This window comes from Bradysia coprophila (genome assembly GCF_014529535.1).
Source record: "Bradysia coprophila strain Holo2 chromosome IV unlocalized genomic scaffold, BU_Bcop_v1 contig_5, whole genome shotgun sequence".
NCBI classification, from domain to species: domain Eukaryota; kingdom Metazoa; phylum Arthropoda; class Insecta; order Diptera; family Sciaridae; genus Bradysia; species Bradysia coprophila.
In genome coordinates this window covers 3,761,971-3,787,347 of record NW_023503374.1, presented here as the reverse complement: position 1 = coordinate 3,787,347, position 25,377 = coordinate 3,761,971, and the positions used below count along the sequence as shown (strand labels likewise).

General features: G+C 37.2%; 2 protein-coding genes and 1 long non-coding RNA gene across 4 annotated transcripts; 2 read left to right on the top strand and 1 right to left on the bottom strand.

Moving 5' to 3' along the window:
* Positions 1 to 644: 644 nt before the first annotated feature.
* Positions 645 to 5,865, top strand: LOC119071818 (cAMP-regulated phosphoprotein 19). 2 transcript variants are annotated; one of them, XM_037176890.1, is made up of 4 exons: positions 645 to 832; positions 4,793 to 4,836; positions 4,907 to 5,029; positions 5,102 to 5,865. In XM_037176890.1, the coding sequence occupies exons 2-4, from the start codon at positions 4,798 to 4,800 to the stop codon at positions 5,279 to 5,281; spliced, it is 342 nt and encodes a 113-aa protein (XP_037032785.1). In that variant the 5' UTR covers positions 645 to 832; positions 4,793 to 4,797; the 3' UTR covers positions 5,282 to 5,865. The 2 variants fall into 2 exon arrangements, with proteins under 2 accessions (XP_037032785.1, XP_037032784.1); XM_037176889.1 differs by having other exon boundaries at positions 646 to 832; positions 4,904 to 5,029.
* On the top strand, positions 2,950 to 24,394 carry LOC119071826. The gene is made up of 3 exons (XR_005086730.1): positions 2,950 to 3,352; positions 7,239 to 7,242; positions 24,382 to 24,394. It is a non-coding gene; the product is annotated as an uncharacterized LOC119071826 (long non-coding RNA).
* On the bottom strand, positions 11,883 to 18,063 carry LOC119071802 (viral IAP-associated factor homolog). Its single transcript, XM_037176868.1, has 5 exons — positions 17,906 to 18,063; positions 17,642 to 17,774; positions 17,358 to 17,574; positions 17,079 to 17,299; positions 11,883 to 12,116 (listed from the first exon to the last, which is right to left on the bottom strand). Exons 1-5 carry the CDS (start codon positions 17,909 to 17,911, stop codon positions 12,001 to 12,003), a joined length of 693 nt encoding a protein of 230 aa, XP_037032763.1. The 5' UTR covers positions 17,912 to 18,063; the 3' UTR covers positions 11,883 to 12,000.
* Positions 24,395 to 25,377: the final 983 nt, after the last annotated feature.

Here is a 25,377-nt window from a genome sequence, read left to right as displayed (position 1 = left end):
GATTGTGTGAAATGTCAACTTGATGAAAATATTTTTCTTTTTCTTTCAAGATTTCTTTTCGTACAATCTTTAATTAGTGTATTTTACAAAACATGTCTCAATTGCCAACATTTGTGTTTCGTAAGTGTCCTAACCTGTTCTTTCAGAACCTTGGAATTACTACGAAAATTAAGACTTTTACAAAAACTTTGTAAGTTATGGCAAGGTTTCTTTACAATCTCATTGCTTTTTTTGTTATCGTTGGACAAAGGACTTTTAAGCAAGAACGTATGAAACCACGGTAAAATTTGTTTTCAGTTCAGAGAAGTGTGGACAGCTTTATGTATAACGTAAAATCATTTGGAGGGTACTTCTTTTCCGGTTTTCGATACAATTGTATTATTAGACTAGAGAACGTTAGCTCCTTGTTTTGAAAAGTTCGTCTGATCGAAAATGTGGTATACATACATAGTTTCCTCTCTCCGGACGTATCTAACCTACAGGGGTCATATATTTCATATATTCATGCATTTTCGGTTAGAGGAACATTTTCAAATCTTTCCGCTCTTTCTGAATTTTTATTCTTTCGTTCAGTGGGTATGAGTGTTATATATATCGGTTTTGAGCTACGAGCCGCTCACACATTGTTCCCTACATTGTACGCGAATATACACTCAAACGGTAGCATTCCGCCATATTACAATTTCGCATTTTGTGATTAGATTGTTTGATATTTGGTTGTTTCTTTATTTCATAAAATTCCGATTGTGCAATTAAAATATTGTCAATTTAAAGAGATTACCAAACGATTTCGGCTGTTTTTAGTGTACGTATTTGAATCGAGTGCAAAGAGGTAAGCTAATCTGAACATTTTCCCATCTTTTTGATTCAACGAACAATCCGATGAATGCAGCCGACCATTTTTTTTATCATCTGGTGCGAATGCAAAATTGCACAATCTGTTCCCCAAACAACTTCTTAGTCAAAAATGAATTTTATTTTTGTGTTTGGAATAGAAAAAATCTACTCATCCAGTCAATCTCATTGAATTATTTCGTAATTGCACAGCACAATGGTGCATTTATTAGCACTTTGTCGATTTAAATACAGTTGCGGTCATCATTTTTTGTCTAGCTGAACAATTTCGATTTTGTTTACATAGCTAATTCACGCTCAAACGCTGTCTGCTTTACAACAATTATGACCATTTCTTTTTATAAGATTCACCCTTGAAAATGATCTCATTATTGTACGATAATTCAGTCTATTTTGGTGAGAGATGAAAACGCTTTGTTAATTCAATATTGTTTCTGGTTGATAACAAACGTGGATTCATAAATTATTCGCTCAGTAAACAGCATTGCTTCATCACGTTTGTCACTCACCGAAAATTGCCTAATGTGTAGAGTATTGTAAACGAGAAATTGCCTAATTTGTAGACGCCAAGGTTGACTTGAGTTGATTCTGGATCAATCGAATAGTCCTTGACCTTGGAACATTTTGCTTCCTTTTTAATCGCTTTCGTTTGCTAATGATTAGCGTTTTCAAATGAAAAAATTTGTTCTCTGAAGCCCTACTGGTAATGCTCAATACAAAATCTTTTACTTTATCGGACCATTATACATTCTGCAGAAGCAACCAATTTTAATCGTAAATCGTGCAATTGTTTCGAACGGTCTTAATTTCTGAGCAATAATGAAAATTCTAAGCGACGGCGATGTAAATAGTCCACCAATGTATCTATAGATAGCGTTGTAATTGACGTGTAATGTTTTGGCTTGGCTTTACTTTCAGCTTCTCTGTTGAGAGCAGTGACTGTCCATCAAACTTGCAGAGAAATCTGAGAATTTTTTCGAGAAATGTTCTACTTCTAAATGTTCAGCGATTTACAGTTCTGCATATAGCGAGAACCGACGGCCTTCTGAAGAAACGGCCAGTTTCTGAATAAGCGGTGAGTAGTCACCGATTAAGGACTCACCTTTTCTTCAGGAAATCGCCGTTCTTTAACATTTTGTACGAGGGAATATTCCTTGTACGAAATGTTAAAAAGGCGAGAAGGTTCATGAAGAATTGTCGACTACTCACCTCTTTTTCGGGAACTCGCAGTTTCTTCAGAAAGTTGTCGTTTCTCGTGTTGTCGATTTTTCAGTGCAATGTTCTGTGTACATTCACTGGTTGTATACATACATCCGGCACGACCTGAATTGAACATTTTGTAAATCATCGATCAAAAGACATTCAAGATTTAGGTTCGAATTGATTGATTGGCTTAGCTGTGTGTAAGTGAAGAATTGTCACGAATTTATAGCTTCTGCGCAACAGGTTATTAGCGCGCAGCTAAGGTCCATGAAAGAGAGGTGAAGAGCTTTTGTCTTTATTTGTTCGGGAAACTATTGTACTGTTAAGCTTTACAAATGCGATGAAGTCGAAAATCGCTTATCTATAAATACCCCTTGCGTGTAGATAGATGAGGATTCATTCTCCTTCGTTTTAAAAATTGGCGAATTCTCATCTGAAGTCCAACTTTGCATATAGTGGAGGTCCAAACTGAATTTTTTGTGCATTTGATGACAAAGGCGTGAAAATTGCACCATCGATAAAGATTGAAATTCTGAACATTTTTGGATAGGGTGCCCAAAATTTCCTCCCCAACTGCCCCGCTGACCCCCCTTCAAAGTTTTCGATGTAGAGGTAACTTTAATGAATTTATGTGAAGCGATTATTGAAGCCACATAGGCCATATGGAACTCAAATGAAAGCTGAAGGTTCAAAGTTTTTTTTAGTGGAAAAAAATTTCACAAATTTTCCGTTTTTCTCAAAGTTTTTCCAATTTTCCGAAAAATTGAAATTTTAAATTTAAGGTTAAAGTTAAAAGATTTTTAAAATTTGTTCTGAAAGTTTTTTTTTTCTTTATATTATTGTTTACTATCAAAATTCAAGACTTTTTCCCATACAAACCATATTTCTAATTTCGCACATGGAGGAACCATGTTGAATTTTCAACGAAAATTTTAACCCTTTTGCATGGCAATTTTTTTCAGCCAAAATTGTTTTTTCGATTTTTAACCTGATATTTGGTGGGTTTGCTTAGAATGATCTAAAAACAAAATTAAACCACTTTTTCGATATAAAAAAAAATATTTAGACCTCAAAATCTGCTAAAATACGCAAATTTCCCATAGTTGGCGAACTTTGCCGAGCACTCCAGCACCTATAATGGACTCAGACATCAAAAGATTACTTGTATTGCAAAGCTGGAACCCTCAGCTTTCAAATGATACCAAACACTTCACCTTTTGATAAAAAATGTATGACCTATGATGTGAAACATGTGGTGCGACCCTATTTCAAGCAAATTTCGAAATATTTGGGAGTTAAGTGAAAAAGGCAAAACTGAGCCAATTATGAATATTTCAGTGGAAGATGTGAATATTGTCAAATGATTTCCATCAAAAATGTTCCCTTCCCACTCCTTCCTGGTCTGGAATGGGAAAAAAATTGATTCCTTTCTACTATACATCATTATTGCTTCTAAAGCACCTATTCCGACTAAATCACACAATTTCAATGTGGAAGGACAATTTCTTGAAAGTAACTAGGTTCAGGACCTCGCATCCAGAAGGTTCACCACTCAAAATGCTTACATTTCACGACTTTTCAAAGGAACTTAAAGTGAAATGTAAGCGTTCCGAGTGGTGAACCTTCTGGATGCGAGGTCCTGAACCTAGTTACTTTCAAGAAATTGTCCTTCCACATTGAAATTGTGTGATTTAGTCGGAATAGGTGCTTCAGAAGCAATAATGATGTAGAAAGGAATCAATTTTTTTCTTATTCCAGACCTAATGGTTGAAAATTAGTTGTAGGTCCTCCTGGGAGGGGCAGGAAGGAGTAGGAAGGGAACATTTTTGATGGAAATCATTTTACAATATTCACATCTTCCACTGAAATATTCATAATTGGCTCAGTTTTGCCTTTTTCACTTAACTCCCAAATATTTCGAAATTTGCTTGAAATAGGGTCGCACCACATGTTTCACATCATAGGTCATACATTTTTTATCAAAAGGCGAAGTGTTTGGTATCATTTGAAAGCTGAGGGTTCCAGCTTTGCAATACAAGTAATCTTTTGATGTCTGAGTCCATTATAGGTGCTGGAGTGCTCGGCAAAGTTCGCCAACTATGGGAAATTTGCGTATTTTAGCAGATTTTGAGGTCTAAATATTTTTTTTTATATCGAAAAAGTGGTTTAATTTTGTTTTTAGATCATTCTAAGCAAACCCACCAAATATCAGATTAAAAATCGAAAAAACAATTTTGGCTGAAAAAAATTGCCATGTAAAAGGGTTAAAATTTTCGTTGAAAATTCAACATGGTTCCTCCATGTGCGAAATTAGAAATATGGTTTGTATGGGGAAAAGTCTTGAATTTTGATAGTAAACAATAATATAAAGAAAAAAAATAACTTTCAGAACAAATTTTAAAAATCTTTTAACATTAACCTTAAATTTAAAATTTCAATTTTTCGGAAAATTGGAAAAACTTTGAGAAAAACGGAAAATTTGTGAAATTTTTTTCCACTAAAAAAAACTGTGAACCTTCAGCTTTCATTTGAGCCCCATATGGCCTATGTGGCTTCAATAATCGCTTCACATTTCAATCTTTATCAATGGTGCAATTTTCACGCCTTTGTCATCGAATGCACAATAAAATGACCTTTTGTATGAAGATGGACCTCCACTAATAGTCCTCATTTACATCTAATGTCCTAAGCGATCCTACCAGTTGTAATGATCATCATTGTCTCTTTGTTTCAGAAACGATGAGTACTGACATAGATAATGCCGCAAAGGCAACCGAGGTAATTAAAGCGAAATAATCTTTCCTCCTCCGATCAATCGCTATAACGAATCGTTCAATTTTTGCAGCAGAAAGCAATGGAAAAGTTAGAGGAAGAAAAACTCCGAGCAAAATATCCGACAGTTGGCAGCGGTCTGCGTGGTGACGGCCCCGGTGGACACTCAGCGTTCCTACAGAAGCGGCTACAGAAAGGAGTAGGTCTCGGCGTTGCCATTGTAACGACCATTCTGTTAGCCAAATATTTCATTTTCTGTTACTATTTCAAGCAAAAATATTTCGATTCGGGTGACTATCAAATGGCCAAACAGAAGGGCGGCGGTATTAAGCAAGTGTTCGCCAACAAAGTGGGAGGAGTGCCCACCGGTGATGCCATTCCGACGCCAGAAAGTGTTCCAGCGAGAAAAACATCTATAATACAGCCATGCAACAAATACCCTCCCAGTTAGGTCGATCGATGTCGTTCGGATTCAATTGTGTGTGTTTTGTTTTCCAATTAATTGCTACTCCCCACCACCACCAATCCAATTCACTATGGTTACAAATGATTTTTCTTTGTTTTTGTTTTTCGTTTTTATTTTTTATTTAGCTTTTTTCCTAGATTTCAATTTCCGAATTATTATTTCTGAAATTAAGTATTCCCGAGAAACATTCACACGATTTCTTTAAAAAACGAGAAAACAAAATGAATTAAATTTTTAACGTTACAAATACGAAATGATCTGAAAATTTGAGTAGAAAGAGAAAGAGGAAGGAAGAAGAAGAAAACATTCTGTTCCGAGTGTACAGCTCATGTTTTTCATTAAAATAATTTTTTTTTACTTTTCGTTCATTCAGAAATTTCAAAGTTTTGCGGTAAAATGAGGAACCTTTTAGTGAATTCAACACAACGCGCGTTTGTACATAAAAAAATTGATGTGAAGAAGTACACACAAAATTTGTTTTAAGTAACACGAAGGTTAAAAGAATTGACTATGATTTGTTGTTTAGCTTAAGGATATTTTAACTTAATAAAAAGAATGATATTTTGAAAGGCTATCTTTTTGTTGTGCAGCACGCACGTCAATTGGTCAATTTCCCACCATCGTTAAATCATTAACTCCCGAGGAGGGACAAGAGGAACATTAAGGGTGCTAACGTATCACTGTATAGTCTTACCGATCACCTGTTACATCACATGATTCACGGCAAAACCCAGCTTGAAATCAAACTGTCGACGTTGAAAAATCTAAACCTTTCCTGAGCATATACCCTGCTGCAGCCATAGCAAAATCTGAATCTGTTACTTCAGTTGTTTAAATTATAGAACCAGAGCCGGATTGACCCATGGGCAAAGTGGGCCCGGCCCAGGGCGCTGGGAAAATAGGGGCGCTTAGAAATTAAATTTTCTCGACAATTTCACGTTCAACATAAGTCATGCACAAATCAACGTCGATTAAAAAAAAATCGCGCTCGCTTCGCTTGCGTCTGTACATTACATTCTTGGGGTAAATGTGAGCTACAAGAAATGCATATATACATCTAACTTGATATTTTTGAATAATACACGCACATCGACTAACCCAAGGCTGTTCGTATTTGGTTATTTAAAGCGTTTTTTTGATGGTCCTGCTTTAGAAAAGTTGAACTTTGAGGCTTCTGGCTGAAGACACTATAAATAATTTTCAATAACCATTCCATTGCTTCATTTTCGTCAGCCGCCGGTGATAGTCGGATGATGGAAAGCTTTTAGCTCATGAGGAATTTTCGAAAATTTTGTAAATTCCTCATGAGCTGAAACCTGCTCATGATCGCCGGACAACGGAAGTTTGGAACAAATAAAGCAGCTGGAAAAGCTGCAGAACAAATCCGTTTCCGCCCATTGAAAATTGTTCATGGCATATATTCGCGATTTTTTTTTGTCGAAATCCAAGGCCAATTACCTAAATTTCAAGATCTAACACTTTCAGAGTGAAGACAAAGGATCATTCTAGAGTGCCCTAAACTTCAATACTTTTGGGATCCCGAGTCCTAGATCCTTGAAATTGCTTCAACGCAAGTCGTTTTTTCCGAATCATGACCTTACCCAACGCACTGCTCCTAGCATGAACATAAGAAATATTTGGAGGCTGATGAAGTCACAGTAGGCACTGCGTTTCTTTCGTGAAGATAGGTGACTTGTTTTAGTTGTGTGAGTTCAAACACACAATACAATCAATCTTAAGCGGTAGCTCTCATCACAAAAGCCTCCAAATTCGACGTTTGTCAAAGTAGTGTTCATGCTAGGAGCAGTGCGTTGCCTTACCAAGTAGAGTAAATCTCGCAATATAATGAAACTGTAACAGTATCACAAATATTGTGTCAAAAATTCACGTTTTTTTCTTGGTTTTTCCTCACAACGCGTTCATGTTCTAACGATCTTCCAAGGGAAGTGAAAAGTGAGAATAATGAGAGGACATTCGAGTGTAAATTGAAAGAACACCTGAATGAAACTATAGAATTGTGATGTAAATTTGAATTGTAGTGTTCATTTTTCAATGTCTGTGATTGTGGAACTTTGTATTTGAAAATAGCTATTTGCTAAATAAATTTGTTTGATTTGATTTGTTCTTCAAGAAGAATTTCAAGAAAAAATTGTTTCGGATTCATTCTACAAACTTCAAACTTAAAATCCCGAAAAATACGAGCGAAACCTTTTTATAACTTTACTTGATTTTTGTTTGTGGGAAAGTTTTGCGAATTACTCACGAAAACTCTGGTTATATCATATATCTCTCATTCATATATGGTTATATGTTATCATAAGCTTGCCACCTCGCCTCGCTCGCCGTTTCTAACTACACATTACTTAGAAAATAATATTCTTGAGGAAATGTTGAAAACATTTTATTTGATTTGGTTGACAATGTGGGAAACAATTTCTTTAATAAATTTTTCATGCGGCGCTGCAAGGCTCATTGCCCAGGGCGCTGTAAATGCTAATCCGGCCCTGTATAGAACTGTTTGTTTGGCGAATGAATTGCAGCCGGTTTCGGTGAGTTTTAATTTTTGTTTCTTACTCGTCGACAAATTCAGTCTCTTCCATACTGGAAGGCAAGGCCGATTGCCTGGTGAAAAAGTACAAATTAAAGTCCTTGGACATATATTTGACACTGCATCGTATGCCAAGGTTCTGAAAGAACAGGTTAAGCAAGCCACGATACCCAACGAAATTGATAAACAAACTCGGTACATATTGTGTGTGAATCAACTTGCAGAAAATGTAATTTTTTTGAAAAATTCGGAATTTTGTTGCCCTTTTCATATAAACTTCGTAGCCGTTGACGCAATTTGTGTGTCACCGTCTTGGTGATCAATTCAGAGTTGTCTTCTTAACCTGTTCTTTCACGGTGGGGCTGAACCAAATTTAAATAAAAAGGTCGGATAACCTCAATTTTTTTTCATGAAATGTTAGCATGGGTTGAGTGTAGATAATATACATAAAAAATAAAAAAAATCACCGAGCCGTTTTTCAGAAAGTACTTTTCAACTGTTTGTAGACTGTCTCATACATGTGTGGGACGTTTTTTGATATGCTAAGCTAACGTAAGTATAGCCAGTGCTCTCAGCTTTCGATTGATAGCATACTTGCCATATAAGTTTGGAAAAATTAGCAGCAAAAATGGAGTGTTAGAGACATTTTTATTTTGTAGAAAAACCTTATTTTTGTTATTCTTTCATCTTATTTCTGTTAAATATTAAAAAAACCAAAGAAAAATTAAAAAAAAATTTTGCTCCAAAAATCACTCATTTTTTATACCACACAGTAAGGACAGTAGCTGTTAAACTTTCCAAACTTATACGGCAAGTATGGTATCAATCGAAAGCTGAGAGCACTGGCTATACTTACGTTAGCTTAGCATATCAAAAAAACGTTCTACATATGCATGAGACAGTCTACAAACAGTTGAAAAGTACTTTCTGAAAAACGGCTCGGTGATTTTTTTTTAATCTATTTTATCTACACTCAAACCATGCTAAAATTTCATGAAATAGTACATTGAATGACAAGGGACGAAAGTAAAAAAATTCAACCGTGTGCGAGAGTTGGAGCCCGCGCCGAAGGCAAGGGCTCTAATCGCACAGGTTGAATTTTTTTACTTTTGCCCCGAGTCGTTCATACTATTTTTTTTGATACCAACATTGAAAATTGATACGTATCGCAAACATCGCAACAAAATGTTCAAATAAAAAGGCATTTAGCCAGAAAATGCGGGGGTCCAGGGGGCGGCAGCCCCCTGGTATATGAAAAATTTAATAATTTAGCCATCACAACAATAACACACACAAAAATTAAGATATAACTAACAAATCATTCAGTAACAAAAAGTATCAACTTTGTATGCTAATTTCAATAAGAACACTGGCGCACAGTGTTTTACAATTTTGATCAAAGTATTCTGCATAATATGAGCGGATTTTGTTGACAACTCGACTCATTTCTCTCATTTTCTGTGACGTCAGTCACTTTCGCTGTTCGTTCAGTTGCGTTCGCTCTTCGTTAAGTACTTTCTCCCCGTGGGATGCATTTTTTTACTTTCGCCCCTCATATGCGGGGCGAAAGTATCATTTTTCAATGTTGGTATCAAAAAAAAGTTGAGGTTATCCGACCTTTTCATTTAAATTTTCATGCCTTGGGCAAAAATTACGGAATTTTTCTCGTAATTTGGGCCCTCGGCATGAAAAGTTGTATACGCATCTGTTGTGGACGGTTTATTTTAGGCACTTTCGCTAGTCGCCCTCACTTCGTTCGGGCTACAACTCGCGAAATTGCCTAAAATATACCGTCCACAACAGATACGTAAATAACTATTGGTTCAGCCCCACCGTGCTTTCAGAACCTTGATGGTAAAATTATGTTGAGTACGAGAATTTCGCTTGTTGGAAGTCCTTCGAAAAGAAGGGAAACCGAAGCCGAAAGCAATTGGAATCTTTATTGTAAAAGAGCTCGAAACAGAAGGTATTGGCTGAATATCAACTTCGTTGTGCTTCAGATTGTATAACGAATCGGAATCAGCATTGTCGGTTGACACTAAGAGCCTGGATTGTTTTTTTGTAACAAGAAGGGTCACATGGAGAATGACTGTATACAAGTCGTAGCTTACAAAACAAGGCGAAAAGGAAAATGAAATAGTCAGTTCGGTTTAGCGATTGTATTCATGCAAAAAATTGAGAAATTGGGTTGTTTTCGTCACTAGATGTGATGGTATCAAACGAGCGAAGCGAGTAAGTGGAAACAGGAAAATGAAAATTTATGAAACGAAGCTGATTTTATTGGTTAAATATGACGAGGATTACAGTCCTGACAAATTCTGTTGTGAGCGTTTGTATTGACATATATATAAGGGGACATCCACCCGAAATCTTCCCTTATTTTGTTCTGAAGTCACAGCATGAGGAGTCGGATTGGCTACATATTAAACACTGTTAGGTTGAATCTGTGAGTTGCATTGGAAGGCTAAGTTTTGAGTCCCTTACCTAAGTAAATTCCACTTAGAACCTGTGCCATGCCACTAGAATTTACGCTTCAAAATATTTAAAAAAAATTCCTTCTCCAGTGTTTTGAAACTCAATGTAGAGATTAAGCTACACTACCACTTTCGTATCCAAACTGTTCTTGCTGTTATTCCCCGTTTCACTGGTTTCTCTCATTTCGTATGTTAGTTCGAATGGAAAATGAGAGAAATGGAGAATAACATCAAAAACATGTTAGATACGACAGTGGTAGTATTAACATGTGCAAAAAAAGAGATCGACAAACGGCATTAAATACTTACTTTTTCACTCACTGGCTCCTTGCAATCGAACCTCAGACCCACTAAAATGTTATTTTCATAAATCAGTTTTCTCTGACCATAATACTTCTTCGGCACCAATGTTTCTTATCTTTGAATTAGGTCAACAATCGTAATTTTTAAGCGAAAGACAATTATTTTCTGAAACTATCGCGTAGTCGATCAATCTAAAGTGCAACCGGGCTTCTGAAAATCTCGTTACTTAAGCTATCAGTGCCCATAGACCGACACCCTTCAGCATATCTAGATATTTAAAGAACGCCTGTTACAAGCAAAGTATTTAAACACTGAAGTTGAATGCAAATCTTCAGCGGATCACAAAAAATGCAGACCAAGTTTCGGGTGAATTTTACTGCTTGGTGTAGAGCTGATGATCTAGATACGGCCTGTTTCCATAGAATTGATGGATAGCGTGAATCTTGGAAAAGCATTTCAGCGCACAGCCTTATTGAAATCGTGCGTAAGTGATACAATGAAGTGAACTCGCGCTGCACTAGAATTTCCCCGAAACTTGGTTTTCGTGTCCTTTCTCAATCTTTTCACTTCTATAATGCAAGCCAAGGTTTTCTAACAATTTATTGCCATCCATGCTTCACGTTTCGCGGACAATACCATTACCTTACCGTAACTTTAATTTCTGTTCGCTCGTTTCGTTTTCGGATTTGGATTATCAAAATATCGTTGGACGAGTTCCAATGCTCTCTTTGGAGAAGCAATACGAAGTGAGTTTAAGTCTGTGGGTTTACGCCTAAGCTTCATTGCTGACACTGGTCGATCCGATAGCTTAGTTTCTATTGCCGCGATGCGTTCTTTCATCGGAACCATCCCTTCATATCCACTTTGTTCGACGAAGGTATGTTTCTGCTTGGTGGCTGCTTGTTGATATCTCTTAACTCGTTCAGATAAAGGAATATTCTCGCTTAACGAGCCACGTCTACGCAACGAGGGACGCCTGATCGGTTTAGCTCTAACTTTACTCAGATTACTTTTGGATGCCAAATATTTGTCGGTTTTCTCCTTGTACTCGCGGTATGGTGGCCTGCTTTCGTCGAATAAACGATCATTTGATGGTACTGCCAAGTGGGATTTGGATGCGGAATTCTTAGTTCGCATTTTGGAAAAACAATTCCAATTTTGTGGACGAAAGATTTTGATTTAAGAAAATTTGTATTTTCCTTGACTAAACTTGTCCAAAGCAAACTCGATCTAAAACGACAAAGATGACTCCGAAAGATTTTTTTTTGATTTTCGTTTATTGCCTCAATACAAAAACTCATTTCAACAAAACACATTTCCCGTCGTAAAATAAATAATTTTTTTTTGTTCGCCAAAAAACACTATCAAGGAACCACAAATTACCAGTCATTGTTATCGGCCAAGTCAGCCATAAGTTTATCTTTGACAGCTGGTCGTGGATCTTCCTTTATGCTCGTTGGAATAGCAGCGTACAGACCCAGTAGATATTCGAATTCTGCAAAATTGATTCGATAATGAAACGGATGTGATACAACAGTCTGATGGTTTCCACTTAACAATTTTCGTCGTAAGAGAGCGTCGTGAGGGATTTCTACTGGTTGAAATTCGTCTCTCTCGTTTTTTAACCAAAAAAACCTTGACCACGCGGTGTTAGGGAATCTCGCGCCGCGTCATTCACAATAACTTACAAAGTGACATCTTCCTTATACAAAATGTGTCAAAATGTGAATTATTGTGAATGACGCGGCGCGAGATTCCTAGCAACCGACCACGCTCTCTTACGACGAAAATTTGTAAGTGAAAATCACGCCTTTCGCAAACGAAATATTTTTTTTCTTAAATCTGTTCAAAATGGGATCAAATGGATTAAAAAAACGTAACAGATCCGACACAGCGAGCTTGAAAACCCTTTTGGTTCCTATTTTTACACGAAAATCATCGTTTGACTGTCGTCGATATGAATTTATGAAAGATGCCCAATGTGTAAATCGACTTGACCAAAAGTTTTTTCAAGCTCACCGTGCCAAGTAATATCATTGTTTGACCAGGTACAACAATCAACTGAACAGCAGATCGATAAGCGATGCGATTGCCAGTCAACTTAAGCGTTTCAAAGTGAGTTCCATTAATCTTTCAATTGTGAGAAACACGTCTCTTCACTTTAATCAAAACTCTCTTATAAATACCTCGAGTAGGAAAAGGTAAATATATGGGCGGAGGTAATGTCATACGGACGCGCGGCCTAGCACAATAGTTCGATGCTAATGACACATTTTTTAAAAAATGGTTGACTACGATTTACTTGTGTTTCACCAAAGCACCTAGCAGAATAATGGAGGTTTCTACGTGTCAAATAGAGCTGTATTTTGATACCACTAATAAAGCTACTAATGGTATTATTGGTAACAAAATACTACTCTATTTGACGTTTAAAAACCTCTATTACCCTGCTAGGTGCTATGCTTTCACAAAATATTGTGCCTATCACAAAACAGATGGCCCAGATTTCTAAGTAATTTTGTGATTTAAAAGAAAGGGAGAGATGGCGTTTATAGCGAGCTTTCGTGCCACTGCACATCTGATTCGGTGATATATGGCATTACCTCCGCCCATATATTTACCTTGATCAAGGCGACGAGAATCATCACAGGAAATCACAGCATGGTTCCTAGCATGAACACTGAATTGACATGAATTAGCAAGTGTCAAATTTGGTGGCTTGAGTGATTTCTTGTGTTGTATGTTTCAAGTTATCTATCTTTACAAAAGAAACTGTGGTGTGTTACCCGCGTATATGTATCTGCATGACCTCCTCAAAGTTTACAGCCTTGCTATCTTGTATGGAAACATATCAGTGAACCTAGCATTAACAACATAGTAGATATTTGGAGGCTGATGGTATTCGAATAGGCTATGCTAGAAACAGTGCTATGATGAAAATATTTTCCAAATTAGTTTTTTACAGTGTCAGTATGACACACCTCGCTGTCCCGTGACTATTCATGCTTGAAGTGCGTTGGTGTAAAGCGAATTAATTTTCTTACATTTTCAGATTTACGGAATCATTTTGATTGCAACATCTTCATATTACTTAGTCCAACTAGACAAAGTCTACCCTGCCGAATATCAATGTGGAAGTTCATCAGAATAACTACAAGAATGTAATAAATACACCGAATGGAGACAATACACTATTGTTGGAATATTTGCTGGAGTGCTGATATTATTTTATACCTTAGTGTGCATTTTTTGCAAGTACGATGATAAATATGAGAGTTGCTCTGATGATGTTCCTGACGATTGTAAAAAATTATCCAACAGCTTTGTGGTACAGTTTGTTCAAAAATGAAATGCACAGTTTTTAGTATTTCGAGACAGTTGACAATTTCAATCTGTCAGATAGTAAAGGATGCGTTTAATTAACCGGCGCATTAACAGATTTGAAATTTGAATGGTTTTTTTCCACAGCTACAGATTTTTGCATGTTAAGTTAATTACATTTTTTGCAAATAGCATTTTAATAGTAGGAAACTTAGATTTCGTCAGAAGAATTTGCGAACGGAAAAATGTAAATTTATTTTTAGTCTGAGTATTGTTCTACATCTATAATTTCTCTTAGATCGTGTCTTTATTCAAAGAAATCGATGGTGTTGTACAGCGGCTAACTGTTAAAACCCAGCCACTATTGAGAATTTTAAATAAATCGAAACAATCCAATCCACAATACATTCCATAACTTTTAACAGTTGTCAAAAATACTATAGCTGCATATATTAGCGACTCTTTTTCAAATACCGAATAAATTTGCTTCAAGTCAAGTTCAATTTTTGCATTGATCAACTAGTTTTGGTGATCTTTCTAGTAATTATTACGCACTACATGGGAATCGTAGAGTTGAATTAACCTATAATTAACACACATTTAATAGTTGCTTTTGTTAAATATTCAATGCACAAAACCTATTCTACAAAACCAGTCCACTGAGCCAACATACATGTTCTATTGAAATTTCAATTGTCAAAATAATATCGAAGCCATTGATTTATGATGACGAGAAGGTACATTCATCTCTCAGAAATTTTACTTTTTCATTTCTTTTATTGTTTTGTTTATTTTTTGTGTTTTTACGAAATCCTTTTCATTATTCATGATAACTCAAAGTAAATACAAAAACATAAAAAGTAATGAAAAAGTAAAATTTCTGCCAGATGAATGTTCCTTCTCGGCATCATAAAGCAATGGCTTCGATGTCATTTTGACAATTGCCATTTCAATAGAAATGTATGTTGGCCGAATGAACTGGTTTTGTAGAATAAGTTTTGTGCATTGAATAACAAAAGCAACTATTAAATGTGTGTAAAGTAGAATTTAATTCAACTCTATTCCCATGTAGTGCGTAATAATTACTAGAATGATCACTGAAACTAATTGATAAATGCAAAAATTGATCTATTCGCCTAGTCGGTTGGACTGTAGAGGAGCCACATTTTTTTATAATTGTTGACAATTTTTTTTTCCCTGATGCTTATTCGTGTTTCCAATATCGTCACTTCAAGTGCTGATAAAACTTCTTGTAAAAAATTTGCTAAATGTATGAAGTAGACGGTCTTTCTACAGATTTGAGTATTCAAAGACCATCGATTTGTTTGAATAGAAACACGATCTAAGAGAAATCATAGATGTAGAACAATACTCAGACTCAAAATAAATTTACATTTTTCCGTCCGCGAATTCTTCCTACGAAATCTAAATTTCCTACTATTAAAATGCTATCTGCCAAAAATGTAAGAAACTTAACATGCAAAAATATGTAGCTGTGGAAAAAATCATTCAAATTTCAAATCTTTTAATGCGCCGGGTAATTAAACGCATCCTTTACTATCTGACAGATTGCAATTTTGCAATGTCTCGAAATACTAAAAACTGTGCATTTCATTTTTGAACAAACAGTAATATCGAGTTTAATAATTATAACAGTAGCTTTTGCGTGCCTAATACAAAGTCAAGCAATGTCAGGAGATAAAAGAGTAGCTAGCGCTGCTAGCTGGGATATATTCCTCGCCTTCGACTCAAAATACAACCTTCCCACACGCCTCAACAAAAAATGTTCTAGTAAGTCATGGGAAAAACTGGTTTTGATCGAGACGGTAATGAGACGTTATCTGGCCGCAAGCAAACATATAAATTAGCTGTAATGTAGCGGAGATGAATGAATTAGGCATTAAAGAGAATCGAAAAATTTTCCGTGATTATTGATCGACTATGTTACCTGCCTCTTGTCATCTGTTTCAGACGGCAATGTTGACAATATCAAAAGGGTTTGTACTGGTCCCATTTTAGATTCAGTCGGCTACAATCAGGTTTTCTAGTCAATACTTTCCCATGTCATTGGCCCTTTCCGTTCACTTCTCATAGCCGAATACAGACAAACATTCAAGATAATCCTTTGAGGGATTATTTTGAAAAACAGCGTACCGAAATCGGACGCATTTTTGTTGGACTTTTTGATAATGTACCAAGAAAGGACTTAGACCCTAGAAGCCAAAACAACTTTCACAAAAATTCTTCGAAGCTTGTGTGGCTGGTGAAAGATGATCAAAAACCGAAAACTTGCACTTTTCTTACAGAAATTTCTCGTTACACGAGCCGTACATGGTCGTGTGGGGTGTCATTAGAAAAGTAATTACATGTACTTCCGGGGCAAATAGGGTCTTATTGGGTTTCAAATTCATCCACACTGAAATATGTGCAGCCGAAGTTTTCAACCGAAGACTTACACTTTTCTTACTGAAATTGCTCGAGGTACACAAAACGTACATGGGCGTGTAGGGTGTCATTTGACAGGTAATTTAATGTGCTTTTGGGCCAAATAGGGTCTCATGTGGTTTGGATGCATCTACGATGAAATAGAAGTTGAACTGCTTAAGTGTTCATATTTCACTCTCTTTGCCTTCATAGCTGTATAATGTTAAAACGTAGAACTAGTTCCTCAATCAACTGAATATTTCTTCAGATGATTACAAATTTAAAACTAACAGTCCGTCGTAGAAATCGACCTGAAGTTAGAGTGGTGACCTTGGCATGTATATTTTCGGATACATTGACTAACGAGCGGAATGAATCTATTGAGAATTGATCAGGTTGTGGTACAGATGGCTCTTGTTTGGGTGGCACAATTTAAATGACGGATGTCGATATTCTTGGAACGACTTGACACGGGAAAAATGACAATTCACGATTATTGATCCACTCGGATCAATTTCTAGCAAAGTTTCACTTCCGAAATATTTAAATCGACGAGCCTTCTATACTGTTGTTGGTTGAAGGAGTATTTGATATCACTTTTAACGATTGCAGGTGTGAACATCACATTATTAGCATCAAAAGAGACCGTTACTTTCACGAAACTTACAAACGTTATAGTCGCATTAGAATACAACATCGATCGCACACTTACCGGCGGCTGTAAGTTTTTCTCCTCGCAGTTCAACTGGTCCAATGATTTGCTTCTTAATATTGCCCTCAAAGTAGATGAAAATGCTGGGCAGATTTTTCTCCGGAAAATTTGGTATGCAGGTGGTTGATATTGCCTTCAGGAATTTTGTATGCGGAAAACGAGTGGCCAGATCGGCCATGAATTGGTTGATCAACGCACATAGCTGAATTCCTTGCTTATATCTGTTTGAGAGCCGACGAATTAATTCCCTGTTCAGTTGAAAAGTTGAAGTGAACTTACAAATGCAACACGACATAGATCCCTTCGCCAGCTTTGTTCACTTCCTCAATATAGTCCTGACCAGATATTTCCCGTACGAAACCAAATTTACTCTTTTCAGCCAGTGCTCTCATTTCAGCTATCCTCCGGTTTCTGTATTCCAAAAGCACTGCCTCATCTTCAGAATCTTCCAGTTCGTCGAGACCATCCAGATCCAGTTCAGACAATTCCTTTTCTCCTACAATGTTAACGCAAATATTTAGTTCGTGTTTGTGTTCGGGAAATGTCCCAAGACAATTTATTACTCGACTTTTGCTTATCCTCAATGGTCTGTTCCATCATTTTAATGATGTCATCTTCGGTGATTCCTTTCTCCTTCTCCGGAATGATTCCCTTCTGACGTAGAACATCATTCCATTCAGTGTCTTCATTCGGATTCTAAAGAACAACATAACACACAATCAATGACTCATTTCATTGTCCAAATATGGTCAATTGTAATGCGAATCGAGTCGATGTAGAAATAGAAAAACTTTGAATGAAACTAACGGCGGCGAGAGGATATCTACCTGCATTTTGTGGACAGGTGTAAATGCAACGACAAAAGTGATATGAAACGAAAATAGCTATTTGAAATAAACTTTTTTAGAATTTAAGTTAACGAAATGATCGCAACAAAACTCGTTCAAAAAGAAATGTGGATTTAATGACAGATGAAGAACTCACTCACACACACTCACACATACTACAAATCATGAATGAAAAGTTGTAGGAATACTGACAGAGCCATCTTATACTGAATGTGTTAACGATAGCGATGGGTGACATAAGAATTACAGGTTAATCAGATGATGGTGCCCGGACGATACACCTTATTTAATAATTGCGATCGGCTTGTCTCTCAGTTCATACAGTGAGAGAAAAGTGAAATTTGGCTTGTTTTCAAATTTGGGAGCTGTTGTGGTTTTTGTAAATGATTCCACGTTTAACAAATGAAAATCTAGATTTTTAGCCCCGTACGAAGTACTGGGGGCTTATAGGAACACCATGCCGTTTGTAACATGTGGAACTCGAAGCAGGCGGTAAGGCAAAGCATTTGCCTATGATTATAGATGACCGTGTACGATAACTTGAGTAAAACCAAAGGCTCTCTACCTATCTGCCTAATGGTACACGGAATTTTTTTTATTTCATTTATTGACGATTAGTCCAGTCGATTTTATCTATTTATTTATTTTTTCTTTCCTTGACAATAAAATTGTTACATTTTCACGATTAGTACAGTCGGTTGATTGATTTATTATTTCCTTTTTTTTTGACTATCCGTGTTCGCAATGAGCGATGTAAAGGTATGCAGCAGGGAAGATTGCCCTCCGTCGAACATCAGGATAGATCATTCAGTGAACTGCGGTAAATGCAACGCTCTTATTCATTTGATGTGTATAGGCATTTCAAAGGCTGCCAGCGAAGTAATTATTTCTAAGAATGTGGTTGTCTTATGTGATGCTTGCATTGTGATTGTGACGAACTCGTCGTCTGCGGCTAGGTCAGCCGCGAGATCGTCGAAATCCTCGAAGGGTGCTACTAATTTTCCGAATTCTTCGTCTGATTCTTTTGTTCAGCGCTCGATTCTCGAATTTACCCGCACTGAAGATAATGACAAATCAGCTGAAATACTGTCGTTGCTGAATGATATTAAGTCGTCAGTTTTGGAGCACCGCGACGAAACTAAGTCTTACGCTTCTGTTTTAACTGAAATCAAAAATATGTCCGTGCAAAATCCCGTAAATGCCTCGGATCGAGTTTCAGTCAATATGCCATCGGTTCCATCGCGTAATGCATTGGGCGCCGACTCTGATTTTCCACCTATGAGTGCTTCAAAGCGTAAGCGAGCTACAGCTTTTTCCTCTTCTTCTTCGTTTACTCCGAAGCGTCGTCGTACCGACCCGAAAATCCTGGCTCAGAAATCCTCATTTGTAGGTCGTAAACTGACGTCTGGGACTAGCGCCGATTTGAATCATGGATTCGGCAATCCTGTATCTGGCGGTCGTGATGTTCGTCGAGATTTTGCCGATGGCTTTGCTAAGTCGCTTTACGTTTCTAAGCTCAGCCCTGCGGATTCGATTACAGCCTATCTTAAGAAAAATGTCCCCGACATTGCTGACGATTTGTTTTCTTTGCGTTTGCTTGTCAAAAAGGACCAGAAGTTGGATAGGCTTAATTTTATTTCGTTTCGTCTGAACTGTGGTGAGGACTTGTTCAGCAGACTATCTGATCCTTCGTTTTGGCCTGAGCACGTGATGATTGGTGAATTCGTGGAGAGAAAGAAGCCTAAATCTAACACTTTTGGAGATTTTTTATCGAAACCTCAAACTTGGACGTCCAAGCAGACGTCCTCAACTGCTGGCAATCTTCCACCGAAGCTCCGACTCATTTGTCGCCTCCTCGCCAGATGGATACGGATCCTATTGCCCAAGACGATCCGCTTATTCAATTAGATCCGGTCAACTGACTCGCTCTTTCCGTGACCGCGAGTCTCAGCCTCTGATATCTGACTACTTTCAGCCGTCTCAGTCAGATGTATCAATGATTCAATGAACTCCCCTAGATGTAATTCCACTTCAAGAAGTGGTTTTAAGTTGAATTATCAGAACATTCGCGGATTAAGGACTAAGACGTTTGACTTCTCGAATAATGTTTTGTTGCATTCACCAATACATTGACATCGATCGAACGGTCGCATCATATCGCTTAGGTTTTATGTAATGAAATTAGTCTTTCGATCGATCACACGAAATACACATCAGTGTAAGCACATGTAAATTATTTATCAATTTGGAATAAAATGAATTGAGTTTAAATGTTGGTTTTCGTCAATAAGAACACAACATGTTTTGTCTTGCGACCACGATGCTGTTGCTTTGACAGAGACTTCTCTCAATGATTCTTTTTTCGATGGTGAACTTTTCGATCTTAAACGATTCTCTGTCTACAGAACTGATCGTGATCGTTCTCATTTGAACAGTGTTCATCAGATGTATGGTGGCGTGTTGATTGCTGTTCGTACCTCTTACCCCAGTGATCGTATCCTAGTTCCTGGCACAGACAATGTCGAAATGGTGTTGGTAAAAGTTCAACTTCAGGATCATTCGCTCTTTATCTGCTGTATCTATATTCCTTCTGGCTCCTCAGTACTGGTCTATAACGAATATCGTGATGCACTGGAGAAAGTATTGAACTTTGTCGATTTGGATCTGAATGACGAAATGTGCGTCCTAGGTGATTTCAATCTCAGTCTTGTAGATTGGGTGCCCGACACCCTCAACAGCCACGCCAACAGTGTTGACGACCTGATGAATGGCGATGACGAGTCTTGTGAGCCTAATGTGTTTCTACCATCTGGGATTGGTGAAGGAACGAAAGCTGATATAATCTATCTCATGTTGAGCAGTGGTCTTCACCAAGTCAACGGCGAGCGCAACTTTTATGGAGATATTCTGGACCTTGTTTTTTTCAGCAACCCCAATGGGGCAAACGTTTCTAGGTGTCTTGAGCCTTTGAGTCGTGTTGACCTGTACCATTATCCCATCGAGGTTATCTTTTGCGCGGACGTAGTCGATTGCGTTGAATGTGATGAGTCTTCTACTGAATTTAACTTCAAGAAAGGTGACTTCTCCGGTCTGAACCGTTATTTTGACTCTGTTGATTGGAATCAACTGATGTTGAACCTTTCTGACGTGGATGTCGCTGTTGATTTGCTTTATGAAACGCTTTTAGCCGGTTTCGAAAGGTTTGTCCCTCTCAAGAAAAAAGTGACGATTGATGACCCGCCTTGGTACAACCAACGTCTAAGGAACCTTAAAAATAGGACGAGCAAAGCTAGTAAGCGTCTTAATTCTGAGACTGACCCCATTGAGAGATCTAGATTAGAGATGGTTTTTTTGTCGTAAGTAAAGAATTTCGCACTGTGCGTGATTTGGCTTTTAGCAGGTATCTGACAAAGACTGAGAAAATGCTGACATCGGATCCGTCAAGGTTTTGGTCGTTTGTGAAGTCGCGCAAGAAAACTGTAGGTTATCCTTCAACGATGCGTAAAAGAGATAAAAAATCTTCCAGTCCTATTGAATCCTGTAGTTTATTCGCCGAGTTCTTTCAAAGTGTCTATGTTACTGATAACGAGAGTGAATCAGACCTGTCCCGTAAGTTTTACCACATTGATCAACTTGTTGATGTTGGATCGATTTCTTTTACTATTGAAAATGTTGTGAGCCATTTACGTGGTATTGACACCAGTAAGGGCGAAGGCCTGACAAAATCTCACCTGTTCTTTTGAAGAACTGCGCTGATAGTCGGTCTTATCCACTTCTCCGCATTTTTAACTCATCACTCTCAACTGGTAAGTTTCCTACGAGATGGAAATCGTCGTATATTACACCGATTTACAAGAGTGGATCTAGGAGTGACGTAGAAAATTACAGAGGTGTTGCTATTCTGCCAACTATTGGAACTAGTGATTTCGAAATCTCAGCAGAAAATATAGTCAAAATCCACCATTTTTCATTGTTATATTATTTAGTACGTTAAATTATATTAACTAAATTAACTAAATTGAAAAAAAAAAAATTGGCGCTAACTGCGGCTAGAACCCATAACCTCCGACACTCTAGTCCACCACCTTACTCATGCGCCAACTCAGAACTTGTGTTTGGTAAACGATATGTCAAAGAGATCTTATAATATCGTACGTCTCCATAGTACTGTTTTTCTGAACATTAATGTTCAGCTGAGCAGTATTGTGAAATTGAACTTCAAAAGTTCTCATATTCTTATACTGTTGTGCTGTAATGTAAAATGTCAAAATATCGAAAATAATTGAGAAATACTAGATTTTTTTTTTATTTTTTTTAGTAGATTTCGTTAAAATTAATCCTAAATTTGTACCTGTACATGACACAAATTCCACCAATGGAGTGGCTTCTATTCTTAACAAAAATTACCCTACTCTATTTATCCAGAACCATGGAAACTTTTTTTTTTTTTTCGAAAAATATGTTTTTTCAATTAGTAGTTTTCATTTATTGAAGCTGATTGTCCGAACTTAGTCCAAACTAGGCATGCCCTGAAAGTACTTGACTTCAGCTTTCCAACGAGCGCACATTTAGCAGCCGTAAAATGAGTCCGAAAAACATCCTTTTTCGACCTTCTAAGGTCAGCCACTATCAACCAAAAGTGACTAGAGACTATCTGGAGCCCTGCTTTGAGATCTAAGGGCAACATTTAAAACCATGTATATATCAATAATAGACGAAATGGGTCCGATTTGGATAGGTGGATTTTCGAAAGAATTCCTCACAACAACTTTTAAAGCCTTTTACCTCTTGAGAAAACGGATTGTATTAAGTTGTTGATATCCAAAATAGAATTTATCGTCATTTACAATTATTTTATTGATCAACAAGAAAACAGGACTTTCGTCGGCTTAATTTTCGACGTATTTAGTGGTGGACACAAATCACTGAGCGAGAAGTACCACTAAAATAATTTATTATCGCCCATAAGACTATAACCTCAATATTACTAAGAATGAAAATGTCAGTAGTAACACAAAAAAATACTTAGGTTATGTTTATATATAGATCATCTTCATAGCCGATTGAAATGTCATCCACATCAAGAAATGCCATCCCAACGCACTGCTCCTAGCATGAACATAAGAAATATTTGGAGGCTAATGAAGTCACAGTAGGCACTGCGTTTCTTTCGTAAAGATAAAGATAGATGACTTGTTTTCGTTGTATGAGTTAAAACATACAATACAATCAATCTTAAGCGGTAGCTGTCATCACAAAAGCCTCCAAATTGGATATTTGTCAAAGTAGTGTTCATGCTAGGAGCAGTGCGTTGGCCATCCACGTTAAAAAAATTTCATACGCATGAATGAATGAACGAAACATTTAACGAAACTTAAGTGAGGTTACGTTTGAATAAAAGTAGTCGGTTCGTGCTTGGATCATTTTGTTCGGCGAAACCGTTGCAAATCTATAATTTGTTTACGAAAATAGTTATTTATGTATAACTCGGTGCGTTAATAAAACGTCAGTTGCACATAATCCGTCTTATTTACATAAAATCTGGTTTCTACATTTAGCGTACTTTAATAGAAATTTTACCGACCCTGAAAATAGTTAGTCATAAATTTTTTTGATGTGATTTCATCAAAGATTCCATCGCATAAGGAATATGAAATGCTTTAAATTGATATCCGGAAGGATAAAAGATGCGAGTAGAGGCATCAGAAAATCTTCTATCTACAACGACAGCTTTTACCGTCAATTACACTAAAAAAAATCTTTCATTATTCCAGTTCATTTATTCACCGCTGAATTTATGAATTACGAATAAATCTAGAATTGTATTGAAATGTCATGCAGTTTTTAGTCTTGATATTATGGAAGTTTCCACGACCTACATTCAATTTGAATTATTCAAACTGTCATTCGTTCAGCTACCACGACTTACATTCAAACTGTCATTCGTTCAGCTATATTGTACATTTTACATCTCAATAGTACTTTGGATCTGTCACAAATCATGTACTGCTCTGCTGTACAAATTCGCGACAAGTACATTTGGTAACTTAACAGTGCAGTAGTACATCTTAGCTGTACATAGTACTGTCATTCCGTTCAACATTCAACAATTACGTAGAATATACAGATATGCTGAAAACTAATGTTCAGCTATGTTGTAAAATGAACAGCAGAGTTACCATACGCAAATATTTTTTTTATAGGTGATGAAAAATAGTTTGTTATCACATCAGAGATGAGTTAGCGAAAGTTTTAGCTCCAATCCAGATAGGTTTTGGGGTGAAAGGGGGCGCTGAAGCTCTTATCCATGCGGTTAGGTGTTTCGCTACAGCGGAACACGAAAGAGCTATGGCTATAATCAAGTTTGATTTTAAGAATGCTTTCAACATGTTATTTAGGAAATTGCTTTTGTCTGAAGTAGAAGAGATCTGTCCAGAGATGTCTCCAATGGTAAGACAAGCTTATAGTCGTTATTCCAATTTGATCTACGACGAAGAGATCTTTCTATCGAAGAGAGGCGTGCAGCAAGGCGATCCTCTAGGTCCACCTGCTTTTTGCATAGGGATTATGAAGATGACTCATTCTCTAGTTTCAAGGTTAAATGGTTGGTATCTCGATGACGGGACAATAGGTGACGAACTAGAAGCTCTCTTGTCAGATATTAGAAGAATATTAGACTTTTGTGAGCATTCAGGGATGGAGTTGAACGCCGAAAAGTGCGAGGTATTTTTCGTGAATGCGTCAGTAGACGAGGAAGAAAGGATGTATAGTGAGATATCAAGTCTTTTACCAGGCATTCGTAAAGTTGACAAAACTAATTTCGAATTGCTTGGTACTCCTATTTTCGAGGAAGGCGTCATTGGTATGTTTTCGACTAAGGTTGAAAGCGTCGAGCTGTTGTCCAAGCGTTCATCCTGCTCTGTGTATTTTTAAGAGTTCTCTTTCAGCTCCTAGGTTCAATTATCTGTTGCGTACATGCAAGTCATTCTTAGTACCAGAGGTATTAGACAGAGTAGACGAATCGTTTCGCGCTACTCTTGAAGTTATTACGAACACGAAACTCGGAGATGTTTCCTGGAATCAGGCATCTCTCCCTCTTTCTTTCGGTGGTCTTGGAATTAGGAAATCCTCAGAGTTGGCCTATCCTGCATACTTGTCGTCTATCCATCAGTCTTCGAAATTGTCGGATGAGATCCTAAGCAGGTTTGGTTTGAAAGTGTTGAACGATAACGTTTTGTCGATCTTACGGAGTCTTCCTTCGGAATACTCTTTGTTAGGTGAAAAAGATAAGAGTATTCAAAAGAACTGGGACTTAATAGGTGTGCGAAAGGTTTTTGACGGGTTATTGGCTTCCAGTTCTCCAGTGGATCGTGCTAGGTTGCTTGCATCATCAACAAAAGAATCTTCAAAGTGGTTGCAAGTAGTACCTTCAAGTAATCTGGGGCTGCTTT

What these genes read in the sequence shown, in the direction of transcription:
- LOC119071802 (XM_037176868.1), bottom strand. An exon ending in TGAGGATAAGCAAAAGTCGA is followed by an intron (nt 17,575 to 17,641) that starts GTAATAAATTGT and finishes TTAACATTGTAG; the next exon opens with GAGAAAAGGAATTGTCTGAA. An exon ending in AGAAAAACTTACAGCCGCCG is followed by an intron (nt 12,117 to 17,078) that starts GTAAGTGTGCGA and finishes TCAATTTTGCAG; the next exon opens with AATTCGAATATCTACTGGGT.
- LOC119071818 (XM_037176889.1), top strand. Translation starts at nt 4,798, where the DNA reads ATGAGTACTGACATAGATAATGCCGCAAAGGCAACCGAG. An exon ending in ATGCCGCAAAGGCAACCGAG is followed by an intron (nt 4,837 to 4,903) that starts GTAATTAAAGCG and finishes CAATTTTTGCAG; the next exon opens with CAGAAAGCAATGGAAAAGTT. An exon ending in AGAAGCGGCTACAGAAAGGA is followed by an intron (nt 5,030 to 5,101) that starts GTAGGTCTCGGC and finishes TACTATTTCAAG; the next exon opens with CAAAAATATTTCGATTCGGG.